Source organism: Protomyctophum parallelum (assembly GCF_964188405.1).
Source record: "Protomyctophum parallelum genome assembly, chromosome: 22".
Lineage (NCBI taxonomy): Eukaryota > Metazoa > Chordata > Actinopteri > Myctophiformes > Myctophidae > Protomyctophum > Protomyctophum parallelum.
Genome location: NC_139714.1, coordinates 6,648,007 through 6,671,510, shown reverse-complemented (window position 1 = coordinate 6,671,510; position 23,504 = coordinate 6,648,007). Strand labels below are relative to the sequence as shown.

Sequence of the window (23,504 nt, the reverse complement as noted above, 5' to 3'; positions counted from 1 at the left end):
CAAACACCTTTGTATATCCCACACACAAACGCACACACGCACGCACGCGCCACTTACACCTTGTTTTATGCAATGTCTGGCTGCTGCCTCGCAGAGCCAACAATTGACTCATGAAATGACTTCTCACTCACTGGGCTTGATGATTTCTGCGAAAGCACAACTTGCCACCTCGAGTCGTTCTGCCTACAGATGCCGTTTTGTGTTCAGTGCCGCGTCAGTGTGTTTTTATTGACGCAGATCTTTTTTTATTTTTTGTGCCCCTGGTAAAGGACAGCCTGTTCAGTTGACATTTCACTGGTGGCGTCATGAACACATGTGCAGCGCCTTGGTCGTTAAAGGGTCACACCTCTAGTAATCACTGGCGGAAATAGTACTCAAACAAAAGTAAAAGTCCGGAATTCAAAATTGACTTGAGTAAAAGTACAAAAGTATTGTCTTCAAAAATGTACCGGTACTTAAAGTACCAAAAGTAAAAGTATTCTCATTGTGCAGAACACACACACAATTGAACTGACTCTTGAGTGATTTGTGTAGCAGTGATGAGACGTTGTCACACGCACGCATGCACGCATGACCATACCTACGCCCCGATATGGTCATGCGCTAAATTTGTAATGTAAACTGGCACGCACACACACGCACAGTCGCACACGCACACACGCACACACACACACACACACACACACACACACACACACACACACACACACACACACACACACACACACACACACACACACACAGATAACACACAGAGCACACAAACAGCACAGCATTTGATTGCTCATGTAGGTGCAGTAATGGACCACCAGAGGGCAGCAGCTCTGTTGAGAATGAGACACATGACAGTTAATGCAGTGGTGGAAACTAAAGTAACTAAAACTTAAGCACTGTACTTGGGTACTTTTGAGGTATTTGTACTTTAGTTGATTATTTCCAGCTTCCAGTACTTTTACTTCAACTCTCAGAGGCAAATATTGTACATTTACTCCACTACAATTATTTGAAAACTTTAGTTACTAGTTGATTATTATTTCAAAACATACATTAACTACATCAGCTATATATATTTCGGCCTTTTAAAAATACCGGTAGCCAATCGACGTGACGCATTGTGAGCTTGTAGATCTGCTATTTTCAAAATATTTTTTATTCATTTTAAACTTGTGTAATGGGACATTCTGCATAGTACTTTTACGTTTGGTACTTCAAGTACATTTTGATGCAGGTGAATTTCCACACTGCAGTATTGATACTTTTACTTAAATAAAACATGAAACAAGAAATGATCACATAGCGATATTTGTCAGGTGAAAGAAGCACTGTCTCCGTTGTGTTCTTGTCCCCCCCCCCCCCCCATATAATTATTATATTACTATTTATTTTTAGTAACGTGTATGTTTGTGTGTCACAACCTCGCGGACGTTGTTTGCGACGTTCTGTTCATGGTTCAGTGACTGTGTTTTGTTATGGCTTTGCTGCTGTCCGTCCTTGCAGTTTAGCGCATAACATTAGCTGCTGTGAGAGGCAGCCTTGACTGTTCAGGCCGTTGTTTGCTGAGCCAATCAGGACTAGTCCCATAGGCTAGAGAGGCATGCCGTTGCTTAGAGACGAGGCAACCAATCAGGACTAGGTCCCGACTAGGAGCCAAAGTCGTCGTTAAATTTGAGTAAGACATAAGTCAGGTTTCACCCGAGAAAAAACATCTGCAGGTTGTGGCAGGGCATGATGTGGCAGTGGTACAAACTAGCTAATGCGCTACACACACACACACACACACACACACACACACACACACACACACACACACACACACACACACACACACACACACACACACACACACACACACACACACACACACACACACACACACACACACACACTGCTCCTACTCCTACTCAAACATAATCACACTGTCTGTGTCTCTTCACCCTGCACAATGCTTCTTTATGGCTCGCAAATAAACAAGCAGACACATAGACTATTTATCTCACTCTCTCTCGCACGCACGCAAACGCACACACACACACACACACACACACACACACACACACACACACACACACACTCCTTGCTTTGTTCATAGGAATGCGAGGAGTGAATCCCACACACACACACACACACACACACACACACACACTACTACCCAGTGGAAGTTTACAGGAGATAAACCCGGGCCAGACAATGGAAAAACCCTCACCCCTCTGCCTCCTGTTCTGACACAGAGAGGAGAGAGAGAGAGAGAGAGGGGTGGAGCGAGGGGGGGCATAGAGGGAGGGAGAGGGAAAGGGAGGGCGATTGCAGAGAGTGGTTGTGTGAGTGATGGGCAGTGGAGTGGTGGGGGCGAGTTGACAGCAGTGTTGCCATGTCTGCTTATTTCACGCAACTTTTGTCTTGTTTTTTGAGTTGCGGGAAAGAATGCTGCATGGGTCGTGGGTTGTTGCTGTTTTGGGGGAGGGGAGGCTGGTTTTAAAAACGCTTCTTTGGCAAATCTAACAAGCCAACATTTCTTTGATGTGTATCTTTCTATCTATGAATGCACCAAGTCTCTGTGTGAACGATGTACGTACGTACGTACGTAGTATGTGTGTGTGTGTACGTCCCCACCGACTTCAAATTCGACACACTCGTTCCACACCCCCACAGGGAGTGCAGTGTCCCGTGTCGATTCCGTCTGATAGCCGGTTGTCCAGAACCAGCACAAAAGCCTCTGCCCGGGCTCTGGACCAGGCCAGCTCCATAATATATGGAGCTGCCCTGTTCCGACATCAAAATGATTGTTCTGACACCCACATGGACTCCATATTTGGGCATGCCTGACAAAGAACTCCATATATGGGCATTAAAGGGACACAGACATAATAACTGGGCGGGGCATGCATTTCCAACTTGCTTCGTCCCAAGTAGGCCAGCGCCCAACGGTCACCGCTCTAGTACTATAAAACCCCATAGGTTTGGGGGAGTGTGAATCACATTGAGTGATAGAACGGGTCTGGTGTTGTGAGCTTCTATTTTCGGTGCGCGACATGAGTCAGACAGTACGGCCCTCATGGGACTGTGACTGCATGTCATTGCTCGTCGGTTGGAAAGCTTGTATGTTCAAAACCGTTTTAATAACATTTTTAAATTGTGAAAAATAGCCGATCTGCAAGGTCACAACGTGTCCATTTTATTATGCATTAGCAGGTCCCTGGCATTAAAGAAAAGGTGTCCACTGAATTGCACGTGTAACGTTGAAAACGTGCATAGAGGTACAGTATGTATACTGTACTGTGCATTGTGTCTCTGTGATGCATAGAGAATAGCATGTGAATAGCACTGTTTCTGTCTGGAAAGCAGATGCAGCCTGCTTATAGATCTGCAAGAATGTGGATACCATAATACTTTAAAATAGCTGCTATTTTCTCTAGTTTTGGTTGCAGGCAAACATCTAATTTCTCTTTTGGGCCACGGGCTAAAACTGCATCAATACGTGTCATTCTCTATTCGCAGCCATAATCTAGCATAACATCATCCTTCTTTCCACATCATTTTTCTATTTTGTGTTTACTGTTTTCTCCAATGTCATTTCCAAACTTACCGATAATTAAATTAAAAGTCATAATTAAAACAATTATGATATATCAATGTTTTCTTCAGGTTTTTCTTTTCTTTTTTTACTATAACGCAATGTTAAACAAAATATGAAAGTGCCATAAAGTTTACTGTGTTGGGTTACCTGTCTGAAACAAGTTCCATGTCTTTGAAAGTTGATGAATGGGATGGCACGAGTTAAATACAATGGCTTTCTCGAAAGCCAAACAAAGTATGCTTTGGAAAATGATTTCCAGTTGTCATGTCAACTGTACCTTGAGTCATACGGTAGTCACTACTAAACCCTGGGTTCTCACTGTCATGAAATTCCTGGAAATATTTTGAAATTAGAAAAGATTTGGAATTTATCAAGGGTCCTGGAACCAAAACCAAAACATGTATAACATTACACGAAATATGTAACATAAGTCGTTATTCGCCAAAAGGGCAGCGTGATTGCAGCCTATACGCGAGAAAAATAACAGATCTACAAGCTCACAACGTGCTGCAGCGTGATCCTATGCCCTGGAAAAGGTGGTGTAGCAAAACATTTGGAATAGAATTATAGCATTCTATATATTCTATGCTTTATTGTTGCTACACTGCCTGTCTTTGGGCATTGCACATACACACAGTACGAGTAAGATACTAATTATTGCTCGGAATGATTGTTATATAGGCCTAGAAATTGGGTTTATATTCTGGAAAATCTTTGGAAATTCATTGGCAAAAATGCGTGTGAACCCTAGTGTCAACTATACCTTGGGCATACGGTAGTCACTAGTAAACCTAAGTGTGCTAAACATGTCTGACCAGTATGATCCTTTGAACACCAATGACAGGGCGTGTGTCCCTCCCAACATTGTGGATTTGCTTTGAAAACCAGAGTATTAGAACATTTACAGCAAACAGAACCACGTGAAATGGCAACAGGCTGCTCATTCTTGCTGCATTGTAGCGGCAGTGGCTCAGGGGTAGCGTGGCCAGTAGAGCGGCCGGATCGATCCTGGGCTACCCCGGTGTTAGTGTCGAAGTGTCCTTGAGCAAGACTTTGAACTCCTAATTGCTCCCGATGTGCAGCCTTGCATGGTTTCCTCCGCCATTTCGTGTGTGAATGTGTGTGTGAATGGGTGAATGTAATGCAATGTACAATCTATGTAGAGAACCTTGGATAAAGGCGCTATATAAAATGCACCATTTACCAGTTTGAATCTTAACACATCATTCAACATCATCAACACACACACATACAGCTGGTCTTCATAGGGCAGTGGTTTTCAACCAGTGGTCCTTGAGGAGGTTTCTGGTGGTCCCCAGCTAAAGGAGTGTTTGTAACAATGGTCCCTTATACAGTAGATATTTAACTCTTGCTCTACACAAGTCTACACAATTTAAATTTTTGATCAACGTTTGCGTATCTCTCCTATTATGGTACCACATCATGGATGCAGCATGGAATTGTGGACAAAATCTTATCCAACGATGACACAATGATTATTTAGTTTAATTCTCATCAAATGGTGGCCCGTGGCTCAAATGCAGAACGGACCTTGATATGAAAACAAAAGGGTTGAAAACCATTGGCGACAGGGCAAACCAGGCTTTGTGTGTCTTTGGCTCTCACACAAGCCTGAGGGAATTTGCACGCATTTAACCCATTTTGGGCGGGAACCCCTTTTGGTGTTCGCATTATGTTATGCTTTAGCTATTGAAAGATAGCAGATCTACAAGCTCATAGCGCGCCACTCGGTGGCATAGAAACATAGTTTTTTCAGAAAACTGTCAGGATGTAGAAGACATTTTTTTAATCTGATCTCAGGTCAGAATGGGTTAAGAGATCGGATCAAAAAAGGGGCCAGGCGGTCAGGTCGCACCATGGCCCTGCCAAGTGTCTGAAACCCTGGATTCATGGAGACGTAGCATTTGAGCAGAGAGGCTCCCCGCGTGAGCCACTCATTTGGCAGAGAAATGCCAGAGACCTTCAGACTGACAGAGATTTAACGTTGGCCTCGTTTCTGAATGTCCTTGGCTCCAGAAGCAAGGGAGGTCATGTGTGCGTGCATGTGTGCGTGCGTTCGTTCGTGTGTATATGAGTATATGTGCGTGTCATGCTCTCGTGCCTGCACATGTGATACTGTGTATACAGTACAGCACGCAGGCATGGTGTGCGTGTGCGTGCGCGCGAGTGCGCAGTCACGTGAAGACCCAAATCAAAGTCCATAATAATGGCGCTCGGGTCGCACAGGACTTTGTCGGGATCTAGTCCATAATGAAAGGGCTTTACGTGAGCGTTCAGACCTGCCCTAGTTCTCATGGCTCAGTGAAAGGTGGCTTCTAAACCACAGGAGACCGGCTCAGATGCTCGGGGCTGGCTCAGGACACATCGCTGACTAGGTCATTAAACTGAGGAATTGTTGCGGCACTCTTTTAATCTAGGTAGGTGCCGCGTTGCTAGACAACGTAAAATGCCTGCCCTGAGAGGCGCAAGTTGTGCTTAGTTGCGCTTAAAGGCAGTCAGCAAGTTCTTGGCCCGCATAAAGCGTCATTTATACTTTGCCTTGAATTAAATTAGACTTCAACATTGTTTATAAAACCTCACACATAATTACTAAACTGCATTGTCCACAGCCCAGTGGCCAGGTGTCTGCCCTGAGACTGGGAGTTCGGGGTTTGAACCCCGGCTGGGTCATACCAAAGACCCAAAAATGGGGCACTCAGCATCACGGGTTGGATTTGGGTCCCTGCGACATACTAGAGCCATGTCCAGGGGGTGTACTTGGACATCAAGCTGCCTCACGCTACAGAAACAGGAGATAGGCTCCTGTCCTATGGGCCTCATGGCTCGGCTTTCTTATTAGTATTGTCTCCGGGATATTGGTCTTCACAGGTTTGTTCAAAACACCCACAACAAAACAACACATACAGTAGCACAGGAAAACACATCGCCAAGACAATACATAAACACTGTGCACCAGTGTTGATTTTGACAGTAAATTTAGAATTTTAGTTTTAGTCACATTTTAGTCACCTTTAATGTTTTAGTGTTAGGCTAGTTTTAGTCGACTACATATCATAAGATTTTAGTTGACAAAATCTACAGTTGAGTTAGTCGACTAAAGTCTGTTTTGGCAGGCCTTGATGCCGTCGTAATGGCTGATTTTATGCTTTCTGAAAATAGCCGATCTACAAGCTCACAACGCATCGCGTTGTAGATGGGCTATTTTCAGCATGCAAGTGTAAAATGACTTGTGTCTTTTACTTATACTGGATCTCGTCCACTATTCCCTTCCTAACATTTTTGTCTAGTTTTTAATTATTTATTGACAAAATGTTCAATATATTTAGTCCTAGTTTTAGTCATCATAGCTTAGTTTCCAACTTTCCATTTAGTTTTCGTCAGTGAAAAATGGTAGTCGACGAACAGTTTTCTCTTAGTTTTAGTCGACGAAAACAACACTGCTGCAGTACACAGAACCGGGCAGTTTATTGTCTCCACCAGCCGAAGGCATGGGGAGAGTATGTTTTGCACTCCGTCCGTCCGTCCGTGTGTCCGTCCGTCCGTCCGTCCGTCCGTGAACAGCTAATCTCAGCCACCGTTAACCCGGTCGATGCCAAATTTTGCACACACACTCCCTGGATGCCAACCATGAACCTCTGCCCCAAACTTTCCAGAACGGCCTGTTATAGCGCCACCAGGAGGCCGCTTTGTGCAAAACAAGTTTTTGCACAGTACACCTACAGATTTTGTCCAAACATCACGCAAATTGGTACACAGTCTCTCTAGAGCCATTCAACGAAACGGGTCTTTCAGATTTATCAGACTCCATCCTGATTGGTTAAGATTGGCTTCCAAAGTTCACAGGAGTGCTCAGTTTCAAACAAAATGCTGCAAATCATGAACACATCGCGTGATTTCCGTGAAATTGTGCACCCACATTCCCACTAGGCCCAGGACGAAATGCCACATGAACAATTTCAACTCAGCCTCAAGGTGGCGCTATAACTGGCCCAAAAGTGTTTTTACCTCTAACTGCACGGATCTGTGGATAACCTGGTGGAGACCTGTGCCCGGAAGGGCACTTTTTCTAGTTTAATGCTGCGATGGCCGAGGGGACAAAACTCCTACTAAAGTGGACCTTTTTCCACCTCAAGGTTCTGTATCTTTGTCCAGATGGCATGAGGTTGAAAAAAGCAATAAAGGAGACGATCAGTGTCATTTTGATATCGAAAGTGCTAAACCGCGTGATGGCCTTATTGTTCATGAGTGTGGGGAGTCCGATGAGAACTTTCACTGAAGTCTGACAAACGATAAAATACGGCCTTGATAAAGCTGCTCACACTAAGCAATTATTTGAAAGCTTTAGTTACTATAGTTACTTTGTAGATTTTGATTATTATTACAAAACAAACATTTACAGTACCAAGCTCACAATGCGTTGCATTGTGGGGATTGTATATCTGCTATTAATCAAATGTATGCATTTGAAATGGAACACATTCTGCACAATGAGTACTTTTACTTTTGGTACTTCAAGTACAGATGCCAATACATTTGGCATCAAAATGTGCATGCGCGCGTGCCTGTGCCTTTCTGGGGCTAAATGTCATACTTCATTCGTCTTTTTTGAGTGGTGCAACCACTCCAAGGAACAGCAATGTCCGTCCTAACCTATGTGACTATGTTACTGTTACTATGTTTAGAGTACAAATAGGGGCAAAAGTGGCGCTGTTGTGCAAGAAACGGAGAGATAGTGCTGCACTGTTGCCTGCCTCTCTGAGAGAGAGAGAGAGAGAGAGAGAGAGAGGGGGGGGAGTTGCACCACTCAGTTCACACGGGTGTGATTTCTTTTGTTAAGTGTAGCAACAGTGAAAACAACACATTTTTCTAGGTAAACAGCGCTCCTATTTCCCTTTCCACAGATAGCGCTCCGGCCACGTTCAGGTGTTTGCACTCTCAAACAATAGTTTGAGAGGGGAACACCTGTATTTTTGACAAAGACGCTTGAGGTAAATCAGATGACATGACGGGACAGGATGCACACATGATGCGCATTACATGTCGGTGAGTCATGGCAATCCCATGACCGTAAAACAAATGTACTACAGTACAGCTCACATCCTCTAGTCTAGACCAGTGGTTCCCAAACATTTTAGCCTGTGACCCAAAACAGAAATGTTTCCCCCAAGACCCAAACTAGTGAAAATCATTCATTCTTTAAACATTTGTTTTCTAATTAGTGGAATTTCTTTGATTTTTCTTTGATTTCTTCATTAAATTACTGAAAAAATAATAATATTGAATTTGTTTTAAATTAATTAAATGTTTTTCTTTTTTTGGTAATAACAATTAAAAACTAAATGGAGGAAACAAAAACTGAGGAGACTAACGTGTCCGCGACCCACAAATGGGTCCAGAGTCCCGACCCACTGTTTGGGAAACGGTGCTCTAGACATATTATTTTAAAGCAACCGGACGCTTGATTGTAGATCTGATCATTTGTCTGATCACAAACGGGGAGATCTTTCTAAACCACTGGGCAATATGTTTTAGGGCAGTGGTTTTCAACCACTGGTCTGGGGGACCACCAGTGGTCCTTGAAGGGATTCCAGGTGGTCCCCAGCTAAATGGAGAGTTGCTCACTAAATGGACCCTTATAGATCTTTAACTCTTGAGAGTGTGCGTCCATTTGGTTTCATTCGACACTCTCAAGAGTAAAAATGTTGTTAAATATAATGCATTGCTTTCATTTTCAAGAAGTGTACACAATTAGAGAATTAAATGTGGAAGAATTGTTTTTTATCACCGTTTGCCCGTTATCTCTCCTAATGGCACCAACATCAATACAGAATGGAATTGTGAAAAAATCTTATCCAACGACAACAAAATATTATTTCGTTTTGGGACTGAGAGCTTAAACCTCATCAAATGGTGATGCGTGGCTAAAATGCCGAATTAATGGATGGTCCAAAGGGTTGGAAAAACACTGGTTTTAGGGAACCAACGGAACCTCACTTCTCGGTTTAACCCATTCTGGACGGGAACCCCTTTTGGTGTTTTAACTAAGCATTATGTTATACTTTAGCTATTGAAAAATAGCAAATCTACAAGCTCATAACGCGCCACCGAGTGGCGCACTAAGAGCGGCGCGCTACGAGCTTGTATTGTAGGTCTGCTATATTTGAAAAATCTTAAAAATGCGGCACAAATCTTTGAATTATTATTCTTTCAGAACGAACTTTTATTTATTTATTTTGACGTCAGGCCTAAATGGGCCGCTAACTGGCTCAACCTAGATGGGGCAGGGCATCTTAGAATCTTGCCAAATCCCCCCCCCCTCCCCTCCCCTACCCCCGCGCACCTACGCATATCTGCCAGAGGTCGTGGGCTCTGTGGCAGGCCTGGGCCTGAGGGGTAGAAGTGTGTAAATATCGCACGTTACCCTCCAAAGGCTCTGCGCATCGGTAGCAGCGGGGTGCCGAATAGCTTGGAGCTACGGGGAGAAATGTTGCACGCAGACTGCACTTTTTCTGAGCCCACTTCATTATGCAACGGGTTTGCGAGGGGGTGGGGGGCTGGCGGGGTCCGGCGTGGAAGAGATGGTGGAATTTTTGTGTGGTTCTTCATTTGGAGGTTGAAAATCATCGACCAAACACTTCAAAGAAGCAGGGACATGTTAACCAGCGCAGAAGGCCAAGAATAGATTGGGTTTGCACACCGCAGGCAAGGCTTTGCATACGCCAAGTTTACGCAGTGGTGGAAAGTAACCAAGTACATTTACTTAAGTACTATACGTATGGTACTTTACTTTACTGTGGTATTTTACTTCTAGTCCACGACATGCCAATATTGTACTTTTTTTGTACTTTTACCCACCACTTCTCTGAAAATGCCATTTTATAGAAAACATAAAATAATTATAATGTGCACCATATGGATCATAATGTACGCGTCTCATCTGCCCAGCCCTGTTCATCTTGAAGGAGGTCCGCTCGTTCATTCTGACCAGTTAACAGGATTTGTCTCATTTTTCCCCCACTGTACCAGCAGGTGTAGAACTTTGCACCCCCTCGTTGTTTCTTCAGTTAAAGTCTTGACTTGGAAAAGGAGCCCGTTGCAGTAATAATACAAAAGTTACAAAACATTGGATGTGGAGAAACTAAACTAATGCAGTCTCTCTTCTTATCCACTACTGTGCTTTACAGCTGTGTGTTTTTTTAAACTGACACAAGCTTAGGCAGGCCTGTAGTTGCCAAGTGCCGTCTGCCAATAAACGGCTGTTCTTTGCTGGTCTGTTATGGACATGGAGCTGCGGATTGAGCTCAATGACATGGTCTCGTTATCGCGCGAAAGGAGGAAGCAATGAGCGCCAGCCGGGGCAGGGAGAAAATGGTCACTTTGCTGAAATGATAATAGTGGCTTCTGGTAAAAAAAGACACGCCTCCAGCCTGGCGAGTGGCTCCGCCCTCTTCTCACACAGCCTGGCTGATGCAAGCCCGTGGCTCAGTTGCACTGCCGGGCGACTTTGTAATCACCACCCGTTGAGTTTCTGAATGGAGATCCTTAATAACTAGCCCCGCCTTCTCCACAGCAGTTCCTTCAAAGGGCAGGGGAGGGGCTTTGGTTTCACCTGATACTCACGACCTTTCACCTAGTGGGGGCTTAGACACTGTGTGTGTGTGTGTGTGTGTGAGCGCACATCAGCTGCACCTTAGGATCTTAGCTGGTGGCCTGCCTGTCTCACTCTCTTTGTGTATACTCTGCCTGCCTGCCTGTCTGTCTGCCTGCCTGCCTGCCTGCCTGCCTGCCTGTCTGTCTGCCTGTCTCTTCCTCATACTGTACTTTTTTTTTTTGCCCACGATTTTGCAACCTCTTTTTTCACCCTGTTATCTAATGTAATCCTGGGCGCCACACTTCTTCTGCCACGCTTCCTTCTATGCATCAAGGACTGTCTAAAGAGGACGAGACGCGAAGACCAAGTTGTACATGCCCACATTTGTGCATGTACAACTTCCTGGTCTCAACTGCGCATGTTTCTTTCCTTCCATGGAGCAACATGGCGTCGCCCATACGGTCTTCGCATCTCGTCCTCTTTAGACAGTCCTTGCTATGCATGAGGAGTCCAAGCTGCTTCTTTTCACCTGACAGGGGAGAGTTTCCCCAACCGGACATAGCGCAAGTTATTCCGACCAGTTTTTTGTGAGGTTACCTACCCTAGGGGACTCGAGGAGAACATGCAAACTCTACACAGAAAGGGCCTTTCGCCAACCCCGCCACGGGTATGGGAACTGATGACGCGGAGGAGAGAACACGCCCACAGCGTCCCCAGCGGGAATCGAACCCAGGACCTCTAGCTGTGAGGCGACAGCACTACCGACTGTGCCACCGTGCCCCGCCTCATACTGCACTTTTAACACCCTCCCCTCCTGTTCTCTATCTCTCTCTAAATATGTCATTCTCCAACCCACTTTCTTTGTCTCAATCTCTCTGGGTGCGTTCGGAAATGCACCCTGAACGCACTGGTGTGCTCGCTTGTCGTTAGTTTATTCAGTGCACTCGGTGCATTGTCGTTCGAAAATCCAGTGCGCTACGCACCGGGTGTGCCGAGTGCCCGCACTGAGCGACCCTACCCTGAAGCTGGGGTTGTCCGGTGTCGGCGGTGTGAATGCGTCACAGCTGTGGTCGTTCGTAAATAAGGCACACTGACGTCACCGCCACCACACTCAACAAACTGACCACATTCCTGGTTCGCATTTCCGAACGCACCCTACATCTCTGTGTGTCTGTCACTCTCTCCTCTTGTAAGCACGTGACACAATAGTCTGTGTGTGATTAATGTAGGAATTTGCCTTGAGTTGCCGTTGATAATGACCTGTGGGCTGTGGTTCTCAAGAGACAAAAAACGGAGGACAAAAATAACTTGTTGCATTGAGCCACTCTGTGTGTCGTTTCTCTCCTTGAATGGGATTGTTGTCTGACAGCATTAAACGAGTGATTATTAGTAACTCCTCAGATCTATTGAAACCATCATTTCCTCACCATGACGGATATATGACTGCAGTTACACCCATATTTAGTTGTTAGCTTCACGGTCTGAAACGTTTGCAGTGTGTGAGCCAAGCCGTACGCGGCTCATGTCTTATTGCTCTGTACAGCAGTGATTCTCAAACTTTTTCTTGTCAAAGAACCCCCAAATTGACACTTATCAGCCTGCAGATCCCCATTTGAAAAGATATGCCAGAGACATATTCTTATACATTTTTGTCAACCATTATTATTTTCGAGGAGCCCCATGTAATGGCATTTCTATCTCTGGGACTCCAATTTATATTGTAAAATAGTCAAAACAATGTTAATTTAACTCCGAGACAAATGGAACCAAACAGACCCTGGGTCTGTTTGGTTCCATTTGTCTCGGAGTTAAATTAACACAGAGGCGAATACACATATTCAAGTCTGACCCTTTAGGGCCTAAAGGGTCAGACTTGAATATGTGTATTCGCCTCTGTTTGTCCCGTTTGTGTTGCGCCAGGTCGCGCCGCTCCCGTTTGCGCAATTCTCTTGGATATTTCTCTCTAAACATCCAAGTCTGAACGCAGCTTGAGCTACAGACCTATCAGGGTTCATTTGGTTCCTATACTATCTATCATTTAGCTGGGGACCCCCTGGAACTCCCTCAAGAACCCCTGGGGGTCGCCGGACCCCACTTTGGGAACTACTGGTGTACAGATCACTGTTGGAGCTATGAGCCATGAGCAGGGGTCACCAGTATGCCCGTATACACAGGCCACATGTGTCTGTGGCAAAGACTTGGCCTCGTCTGTGGCAAATATTAGATTTTATGTTTTACACACCATAGCATTATAATGTTTTTATGTTGATCATATGACCCAATTACCGAATGTCAGGTCTCCAGGTTTTCTTCAGAATATGTATGATATTCATCCACTAGTAGTGGTTCTCAATGGTGGATCCCCATAACTCTCAGAGTTATGAGTTATGAGAGACCTGCTGTTCTGGTCATTTAGGGCTAGCTCTTTTTGTTTATGGTAATATTATTGTCTGCTAATTTTCCCAAAGGGTCTGGATGCAGAATTCTCAATTTTCTATGTCTCAACTTTCTAAACATTTTTGTTTATTAAATAGCAGAGCTTCGAGCTCACAACATGAGCTTGTAGATCAGCCTCATATTTTCTTTTATGAGGTATACACTGCTACTGACATCGGTGTGTTTTGGTGTGGTTCCACATGCAGATCCGTTCATAGTGACTCGGTTTGTTTTGGTGTTGATTTTAGTTTTAGTCATAGTCTTTTGAATAGTTTTAATTTAGTTTTAGTCCCATTTTAGTCAGCTGGAATAGTCTCGTTTTACTCGTAAGATTTTAGTCGACTAAAATGTATTTTGGTGGGCCTTGATGCCTTTGTAATGACTGATTTTACAAAAGAAAAAAACGAAATTGTCAGTATATTTAGTCTTAGTTTTAGTCATCATAGCTTAGTTTTAATTTAGTTTTCGTCAGTGAAAAAAGGTAGTCAAAAACATTTTTGGTCGACGAAATGAACACTGGTTTATTTTGGTGTGGTTCCACAGATCCGTTCGTCCATCACCACGCTGCTGTTCAGCGGCCGTGACTTCAGCTGGACGCGCCACCTGCTCATCGCGGCCGCCATCCTGGCGTTCAACAACATGCTGGTCATCTTCGTTCCCACCATCCGAGACATCTTTGGCTTCATCGGTAAGTTAGTCTCCATCGCCGGAGGGCTTGGTTTGCGTCACACTATCCATTACCTTGTTGTTACACACAATCTATCCGTTACACACAAACACACACTTGCTCAAGGACACTTCGACACTAACTCTGGCGGAGCCCGGGATGGAACTGCATGGGAACCTCGCTGTTCCCCCACCGGCCACTATAACAGCTACTCATACATGGAAAACAGATACTATAGTGCGCTGTACTGATCTCACTGTGTGTTGATACATATATTATGCCCCCACACGCAGCAACATCGTCACCCCTATCCTTATACACCTGTGATGCTACATGCACTATTCCATTCGCACGGCGCCTGATAATCTACAGTAGTACATTTCCATTTGTTTTACAGTTTTAACACCCTGGCTGGGATCTGGGGGTCAGTCCTTGACCTTGATCACCCAGTTATTAAGAAATCCTGTGGTGGTATTGCGGCTTATGGCAGAGAGGGTTTGTGAGTCGTGTGAGTCACGTGAGCCATTCCTGATCACTGGATCTGAGCCAACACTGGGGCGTTCTCAGTACCACCCAAAACAAATCCATTTAACTCTCTGGCTTGTGGCAATTTATTTTAGAATGCAAAACTACTGTCTTTTTTTTCATTTTGGGGTATAATAATTTGAGGTGCTCCGCACCAAACCAAATGAAACAAGGGACGTCCCGTAGCAGAGACACGCAAGCACACGCATACTCAAACTATTGTGTGTTACAGTATGTACCTCTGTTCTTCCATTCCACTCTCGCTCGTTCTCTCTCTCTCTCTCTCTCTCTCTCTCTCCCTCTCTCTCTCTCTTCCACCTGCACTCTGACCTGTAAAGAGCACTTGAACTTGTACCTGAACTTAACAGGGTAGCCTACGTCTTTAACGACCCTTATAGATCTTTAACTCTAGAGAGATTTAAATACAACCAAATGAACGAATTTGGTTTCATTTTATGCTCTCAAGAGTTAACATTATTGTTAAACATCTGCATTACTTAATTTACAAGAAGTCTACACAATTAGAGAATTTTGAAGAATTGTTAGTTTGATCAATGTTTGGCACCTCATCTCACCTCAGCATGGAAATGTGGACAACATCTTATCCAATGACGACAAAATATTCTAAGTTTAGGTTTTAAATGATGGAAATGGACCTTGACATGAAAAAGGTTGAAAAACAATGATCTATTCCATTAAATACTGACTGCAACATAGGCTATACATTGTGTTTTGGTGGTCTGTGGTCCACACATTGATGCTCCAAAATAGATTGGTGCTGAAAGACACGTCAGCGGGCTTTGACGACGGACGAGTCCAATGGACTCGTCCAGCCGTTGTCAGTGTGTCAGAGCCAGAACTGTCAGAACTGGAATACTACTAGAACTGTGGTTTTAAACCCTTTTCATATTGTTTGATAAGATTGTGTCCACAATTCCATGTTGTATTGATGTGATACCATAGGAGAGATTACAGGCAAACGATCAAAATAACAATTCTTCTCTACAATTGTGTAGATTTCTTTTAAATTAACTAATGCAGATGTTTAACAATAATTTAACTCTTAAGAGTGTAAAATTAAACCAAATTGCTTAGCAACTCTCAATCATTTAGCTGGGGACCACCTGGAACCCCCTTAAGGGCCACTGGTTGAGAACCACTGTATATAGAAAGCCATGAATTTGTGGGTTTATATTATTATCATCATTATTATCATTATAATAATAACAACAATATACGATGCTAATAAAATCCAAAGGGTGTGTAATAGTGTGGTCGTTCCTTGTGTTTCCCAGGCGCCTCTGCAGCCACCATGCTCATCTTCATCCTGCCTGCTGCTTTCTACCTGCGGCTGGTCAAGTCTATTCCTCTTCGATCCCCGCAGAAGATTGGTGTAAGTGCAGCGCACGCTCGTAGACACTCGTACGCCTAGACGCCAGCACACACACACACACACACACACACACACACACACACACACACACATACTGCTGACACACTGCTGTGTCAGCCCTTTCTTCAGATTTCACTTTATATATAAATATAGATAATTGCAACATGAGCAGAGCACCGACATGTTTGGTTCCCCGGGGCCAAATTGGAGCACTGGGCCAAAGAAACAAAACAAGGAACCGCTGCGTTCAAACAATCAACCTCATTTAATCCAGGGGTGCCTAAAATGTAGATCGCGATCTACCAGTAGATCACAAACGCTGTGCAGGTAGATCACATGACCATGTCCCTAAAACATATAATTTAAATAAAACAATAATAATTAGCCCTTCGCAAAATCCCACCCCAAAAAGGGATTGTCCAATGCCAATCCAAATAGTTTAGCAACTGTTGCTATGCGGGTCAAGCTTTCACCACATCATAGCGGTCAGTGTTATTTTGCATGGCTGTGTTGTTGAACATATACAGCTTAACGTCGAGAAAGTTACATTACTGACCCACCCAGGTGATGGCAATAATACTAATGACCGTAGTCTTACCGTGCAAGATGAGAACTCCCGTCAGGTGGTCGTTAAAAGTTGATTTCTCCCTCCGTAATTTCTAGTTTATTTAAATAATGGCGTGTACATTTGTCTCTATTTGTATTTGTTGACTAGATTTAGAAGACATTTTGAAGGTTTTGCTACCGAAATGGTTGATTTGGAGAAATCCCGCCATTTAACATGCATCTCTATGGGGGAGAAGGACAGCTTGTCCTGTCTCCTCACTGACTATACACCGACACAGACTTTTGTCATCAGGGGCGTGAATATAGCTGGGGGGTGGAGCCGGGGGAAAGTTCAGAGTTCTCCCAACCGGAATAAACAGTGTTGAGTGTTGGGTTTTCAAATGCAGATGCTTTAAATACTACTAATTTAAAAGTAGGCGTCATGGCTTGCCAGATCACAGGCACAGATCCTTGTTGACGGACACATTTGAAAATATGTTGTTCCAGGGACCCCCCCCCCCCAGAAGCAAATATTTGAGTTAAAAACGTTCACTGTGAAAGAATATACGTATATTCAAAGATTTGCACACATTTTCATGATTTTTCAAAATTAGCAGATCGGGTGCCGCGCTACGAGCTTGTAGATCACTACGAGCTTGCAGATCTGCTATTTTTCAACAGCTAAAGGTTACAATAATGGTTAAAGTTGTTAAAAGCTATAAGGTGACACACATGCGTTCCAGGTCTTAATGGACTAATCCCAAACTCTTCTTTTCCAGGCACTCATCTTCCTGATAGTGGGCGTCTTCTTCATGATCACCAGTTTGTCACTCATCGTGCTCGACTGGATCCACAACCCGCCCGGGAGTCATTAAGTTTTCTGACCCGTCCCGTCCGTCCCGGCTACCTAATCCCCCCCCCCCGTCCCCCCGTCCCCAATAATCCACACCATAAGAGTACTGACTGCTCCCTCCTTCTTTCTGGGGACCCCCCGGGACATGTCACTCATCAACAGTTACAGTATGTGCTGCTGCTGTGGAGGGCAGGAGACAGACAGACAGACCCCAACCCAACACATCTCGCTCAGTTCATCCCGCAAAGTATGAACTGGAGGGAACTCTTTTTTAGTTGGTTGTGATTTTTATGTTTTTGTAGGTTTTCGTTTTTTTTCGTTTTTGTGCTGCTGTGAAAGATTTTTCGGCAGGCTGTATAGCACCAGACGAGTCGTCACGGACACAAACAATAGTTTGCAGACATTGATTCAAACGGGGCCCACGACGAAGACAACCTGCCTCCTTATCATCCTCATCAATCACGTCAACCACGAAAAAGCAAACGGGCGTTTTGGGCAGTGATCGCTCGCCGACCCGAACGTGAGGCCTGTGAGCGCGAGACGGACGGACGGGGGGAGGGGCAAGGCCCCTTTTAGGTCCTCTGTGTACTTGAAGTAGACATGGGGAAGTGGAGTGAAACGGATCTCCACGAAAAAACACAGAGCACTTCGAGCGTAATTAATGTTCCACCTTGTGTGTGTGTGTGGTATCCTCAACACACGCAAGCACGGATGTTATGCGCGCACACGCACATACACTTGCATCAAGAATATCTACAGTGCCCCTCAACCCAACCCCAATCCGTTTTCTTTTTATAAACAATGCAACTTTCCTACGCTGCCATATTTTTTTCAAAATCAGTTTAGGCGAGAAATTGGCCTAACGCAAAGAGCATTCAGCTATAAAAATAGTATTTCAGCTCAGGAGATTGATCGTGTATACTGTAAGTATGAGTTTCTGTACGCGTTACAGTGAGAAACGTTGCAAGATACTGCTTACATTTTATAGAACAAGAGTCACGCAGGTCGAGGTGAAGAGGAGATGCACGGCGGCCAATGTGTCTTGGTTCCATTCAAAACCGTCATCTGGAGGTGACGGTTTCAGTATTGCTGAGAAATCTGAATGTACATAAAGGTTTGAATGTACATAAGTAATTGTATCTACTGAAAGAGTCAGTGTTGTACATATTATCTTACTTCGCTTTCTCGTAACTTTGTCTTTTTAATTCATGCCGTATCAAGTCGCTTTCTGGGAGTGCCATCAAAGAGGCTTTGTGAGCCTTCGTCAGGAATGAATTACATACGCTTGTAACTTGTCAAGTGGAGGTTGTAATTGACACCAGCTATTTATTGCCTTTATTCACTTGTGTTGTGGAAACGTGCACCAAACGGAGGGCTTTGTGCGTGAACGCTTCTTGAGCTCTTTTGCAGTCACCATCAAACCCAAAAGGCAAAATCATGACTATTGAAAATGTATATCATCATCCATATCAGTGGCTCAATTACGAATTCCTTTTTACTCTTACTTTCAAATCAGAGGTATGTATCTCCATGGAAAACGTGTGTTCAAAAAAGAAGGAAAAAAAAGGCAAGATACATTTCAATTACGAAACACGTTTTCACAGCGAAAAAACAAAAACATGTTGATTACAACGTGTTGGTGACATTGATTCGATAAGACGTCTTGTCGTATTTGTTCAGGATACACTAAGATAAGCGGGGTTATCTCTGCCTTTGGTAATGATTAGAGCGTCCTCTCCCTGTTTTCAACATGTCCGCACACGGACAAATGTGTCCGTGGCAAAGACTTGGTCTTGCTCGTGGCACTTTAGAATTTTGGTTTTACACACCATTATAATCTTCTTGTTTAGACCGAATTACTGAATGTCAAAGTCTCCAGGTTTTCTTCAGATTCAGAAATGTGTATGACACACTAGGACTTAGGAGTCCAACTAGTACTACTACTGGTTCTCAAATGTTTTATTTGCAAGGACCCCCTTAACTCTGAGAGCGTACAAATGGAACCAAATGGACCCGTAGGGGTCCATTTGGTTCCATTTGTACTCTTTGGAGTTACAGACCTGTTATGGCCATGCAGGCCTATCTCTGTATGTGTTTTTGGTAATAGTATTGTCCACTAATTTTGTATGTTTGTGGCAAAAGTGGAATTTTGACAAAAAGTGTCCACCACAAGACAGCATGGTGATGTTGTGTGCTCTTCTGTCTTTGACATTCTTTGAGGTTATCAGACAAATCCCCCAAATTCCCAATACCTTTTTTTAAGAAAAAAAGAAAATATATCGTTGCTGTTGGGAGGAAACTTTCCAAATTCATTTTTGCATAAATCAGTGCTATTGAACACCCTTTTCGATTGTTGTTTCGAAAATATTGAACCAATGGAAAGTAATAAAAAAACGCTTTGGACAAAACCTCTTAACTCCATTGGACCCTCAAAATGTCTGCTATTAAGCAACTAACTCCATCACCTCTCCCCCTCTCATGCAAGTAATTGACAATATATAAAGTCACAACATCAACTTTGATGTGGCACTATTGATTTGTTTAAAAAAATAAAAATCCTGAAATTTTTATATTTTTCATTTCTGAAAAAGGAACATTTTGGAGTTAGGTGGGTTCTTCCCGACAGCAGCGATATCTCAAATTAATTGTGTTGCCATTGTTGCCCATTGGGATTTTCTCTTTCAAAGCGTGCCTTTTGGAATATATAGACTCCTCTTGGAATATTACCGGTGCCTTGGTTATCAAAATGCCAGCAGCCGGTACATTGAATCCAACACAACACATAACTGTGTATGATATATTTTATTATACGGTGCTCCTACGCCATCATGTGACACGAATACATCCAGCCAAAGTGGAAGACGTTATACGGATCCTTTGCGGATCTACATGGGTGGAGAAAAAAAAAAAGATATTTCAAATGAAATAGTGTATTATTACGTGCATGTTATGGATTACAGATGTGGTCTTTTTTTTGACAATTGTATATGCTTTTTGTAAATAATGGTATTATATGGTACACTGACACTCATTGTCTGTGAGAATGGGCTGTGGGGGATTCTGCCTTCTAAATCTTCTGCAATTCAGTGGTTGTTTTAGTATATTATGTTGAAGTCGATCCGTCCGTTCTTTACCTATGCGGGGGACAGGTGGACAGATATTTCACGCATATGTTTTAGGTTTCTGTTTTTTTTTTCTTTCAGTATGACACCAGTTAGTTTTCTTTGTTGAAACGTGTACAGTACATTTGTAGAAAATTGGTCTCTACTCATCTTTCCGTCTATGCCCTTTTAATAATATCTATCTGGATTTTGTGAATTAAATTTGCCATTTTCAGCAGCCTGCATTGGCACATGATAGTCATATAGCCTTAGCGTTGAGTATAGGAGCACTTAGTGTAGTGGTTGAGGTGAGGTGCTTGTCTCCTGCCATGTGGCGATGTACTGTACTGAACTGTAGGGCCACAGTGGGGCAAAATCAACTGATTCACCCAAGGAAGTAAAACAGTATCGATATGGAATCCACTTTAAAAAGCCTTTTTGCTGACACTTTGCTTAAGAAATACTTTGAATCTTTGAAATGAGTAAAACAGACTAAATGACGGATATATCATGGTCATCTGTGACTATCCCTATGCCAATGACGCCTTTTATGACACTTAACCCCCCACCAATGGCTCCCCATGCCAAAGACAACTTTTGGGGGATTTTATTGATTCAGAAAGAGATCGCTGAGAGTCACCATCTAGCAGCGTCTCCATTGCTATAGGTAATGCTCTGCTCAGCTGTGGTCCGTCAATGAAATGATTCCCCGCCATCCACTGCCATGTTAACTGCAATCTTAAAACCCATTTTTCTCTGAATCCTTTCTCAGATTGAGAATGTTAGCGGCTCATTATCAAATCGACGCTACCTGTGGTTACAATATTAACGCTTCGTACGACTTCATAAAAAGAAGGTAGCCAACATTAGCTTAATCATGATGTTGTTTCCGGTTCATTGGGGTAGATTTTGGGGTCTTCAAAATAAAACTTCTGGCTGCACAAAGCCATGGCAGGGAAGGGACTACAGAATTAACGCTGGCAGTAAATTTAGGAGATCTTAAGGGCTCATATTTTTACTTCTGTTCTACGAAAGACTCATTTTGAACGGCTACAGCACTACACGGTTCTTACTCTGGTGGCCATATTGGTGCCCCCAATGAAAAGCTCCCGTGGGATAAGCATAAGCATGGGAATAATCACGACACCTTTTCAATCAGTGCCTCGTGTTTTGGTCTGTCTTACCTGACGGGAAGCAAACCTCATCAGTCTCCCTGCCTACCCTCTGCATTACCCTCCACACCGTGGTGGGCTGCACAGCATAACTTAAGGCCTCTGTCTGGATAGATTGTGAACATACACTAAAAGCTGAATAGGCTATAGGAGGAGCCAGACCTTTAAATGCAGTGTCATTAAGAAAGGAGACGTAAAGTATACCATGCACCCCTGAAACGCTCTGCCTTATTTTTCTATGGAACCACAAGACTTTCAGAAGTACTGCCTCAGTACTGCCCCTCTTGCTGTATGTTGCTCTTCCTGTGGCTCAACTAACATTTAGATTTGTACATTTGCCTGAACAGGGAGGGTTTTTTTGTATCAGTGAAACTGTCAATATTATGAACAATAAAAGAAAAAAGTGAAATGAAAGCTATTGGTATGTGTTGTTTTTTCCAGTGGCGTAAAGTAACTAAGTACATATACTCAAGTACTATACTTAAGTGGGCTATATAGTGGGTTATAGCCCATCGTTTTTTGAATTTTTGAATTATTCTTTTATCCTCGTTTTTCATCATTTTGGACCATGGGCTATAGCCCATATCATACGGCATACTATAGCACGCCGTTTTTCATCATTTTTGAGGATTTGAAAAAAATGAAAAAAGAAACGATGGGTTATAGCCCATTGTTTTTTGAAAAAAAAATTAATCCTCATTTTTCATCATTTTAGACAATGGGCTATAGCCCATATCGTACGGCATACTATAGCACGCCGTTTTTCATAATTTTTGAGGATTTGAAAAAAATGGGAAAAAAATTTGTTTTTTGAATTTTTGTTTTATCCTCGTTTTTCATCATTTTGGACCATGGGCTATAGCCCTGTAGTGTCGGCCCGATAAGCAGCTGGAAATGAGCACAGAGTCAGGAGGTAAAAAGCAGCCACACCGTGGTTTATTCCAAAAAGAGGTTGACAGCATGGAGAATGGCAGATCACAGGCAGCAAACAAATAGGGCATGTTGGTGTGCAGCTCCACCATGCCCTCTCACTGAATCCAACACTGAGTTGGTGTGTGCTTCCTGGCAGCCTTTTATAATCAGCTGAACCAATCAGTGCAGACTGTACCATATTACCTAGTTAAACATGCAACACTTTTCTGAACCCCACATAACCCACATCACTTGAACCTATAAATCTATATCCCTACACCGGTAAGTACATATCAATGATGCCCACTATTGCAAGATAACCCACATATCACATTATCATTAGCAGCTCCAAGGCATAACTCAAACACCCCCATGGCTATTTCACTGTGGTCCAGTCCAGACCAATACATGGTGCTCTGGTAACCTGGGACTCTTTTGCCTGAACACACTGGAACAGTCAGAACAGAAGCAGTCAGTATTCAAGTACCCATAACACAGTCTCATATCGCATAATTGTATTTTCATGTTCATAATACTTTCAATAAACCAGTTCAACTCATGACTCTTCCTTTGTGTGCAAATATACATACTTAAATGTGCCCAATATCAGTAAGGAGGACCACTTCGTTACAAGCCCATATCGTACGTCATACTATAGCACGCCGTTTTTCATTATTTTTGAGGATTTGAAAAAATAAAAAAGATGGGTTATA

General features: G+C 43.4%; 1 protein-coding gene across 3 annotated transcripts in view; it reads left to right on the top strand.

The window, feature by feature from the left end:
* Positions 1-21,251, top strand: part of slc38a4 (solute carrier family 38 member 4) — a 60,279-nt gene extending 39,028 nt beyond the window's left edge. For all 3 annotated transcript variants that reach the window (XM_083757585.1, XM_083757586.1, XM_083757584.1), the window contains exons 14-16: positions 14,166-14,310; positions 16,110-16,207; positions 17,533-21,251. In XM_083757585.1, the coding sequence (XP_083613711.1) occupies positions 14,166-14,310; positions 16,110-16,207; positions 17,533-17,628 (339 nt within the window). In that variant the 3' untranslated portion in view covers positions 17,629-21,251. The remainder of the gene's footprint in view (positions 1-14,165; positions 14,311-16,109; positions 16,208-17,532) is intronic.
* The last annotated feature ends 2,253 nt before the right edge of the window (positions 21,252-23,504 follow it).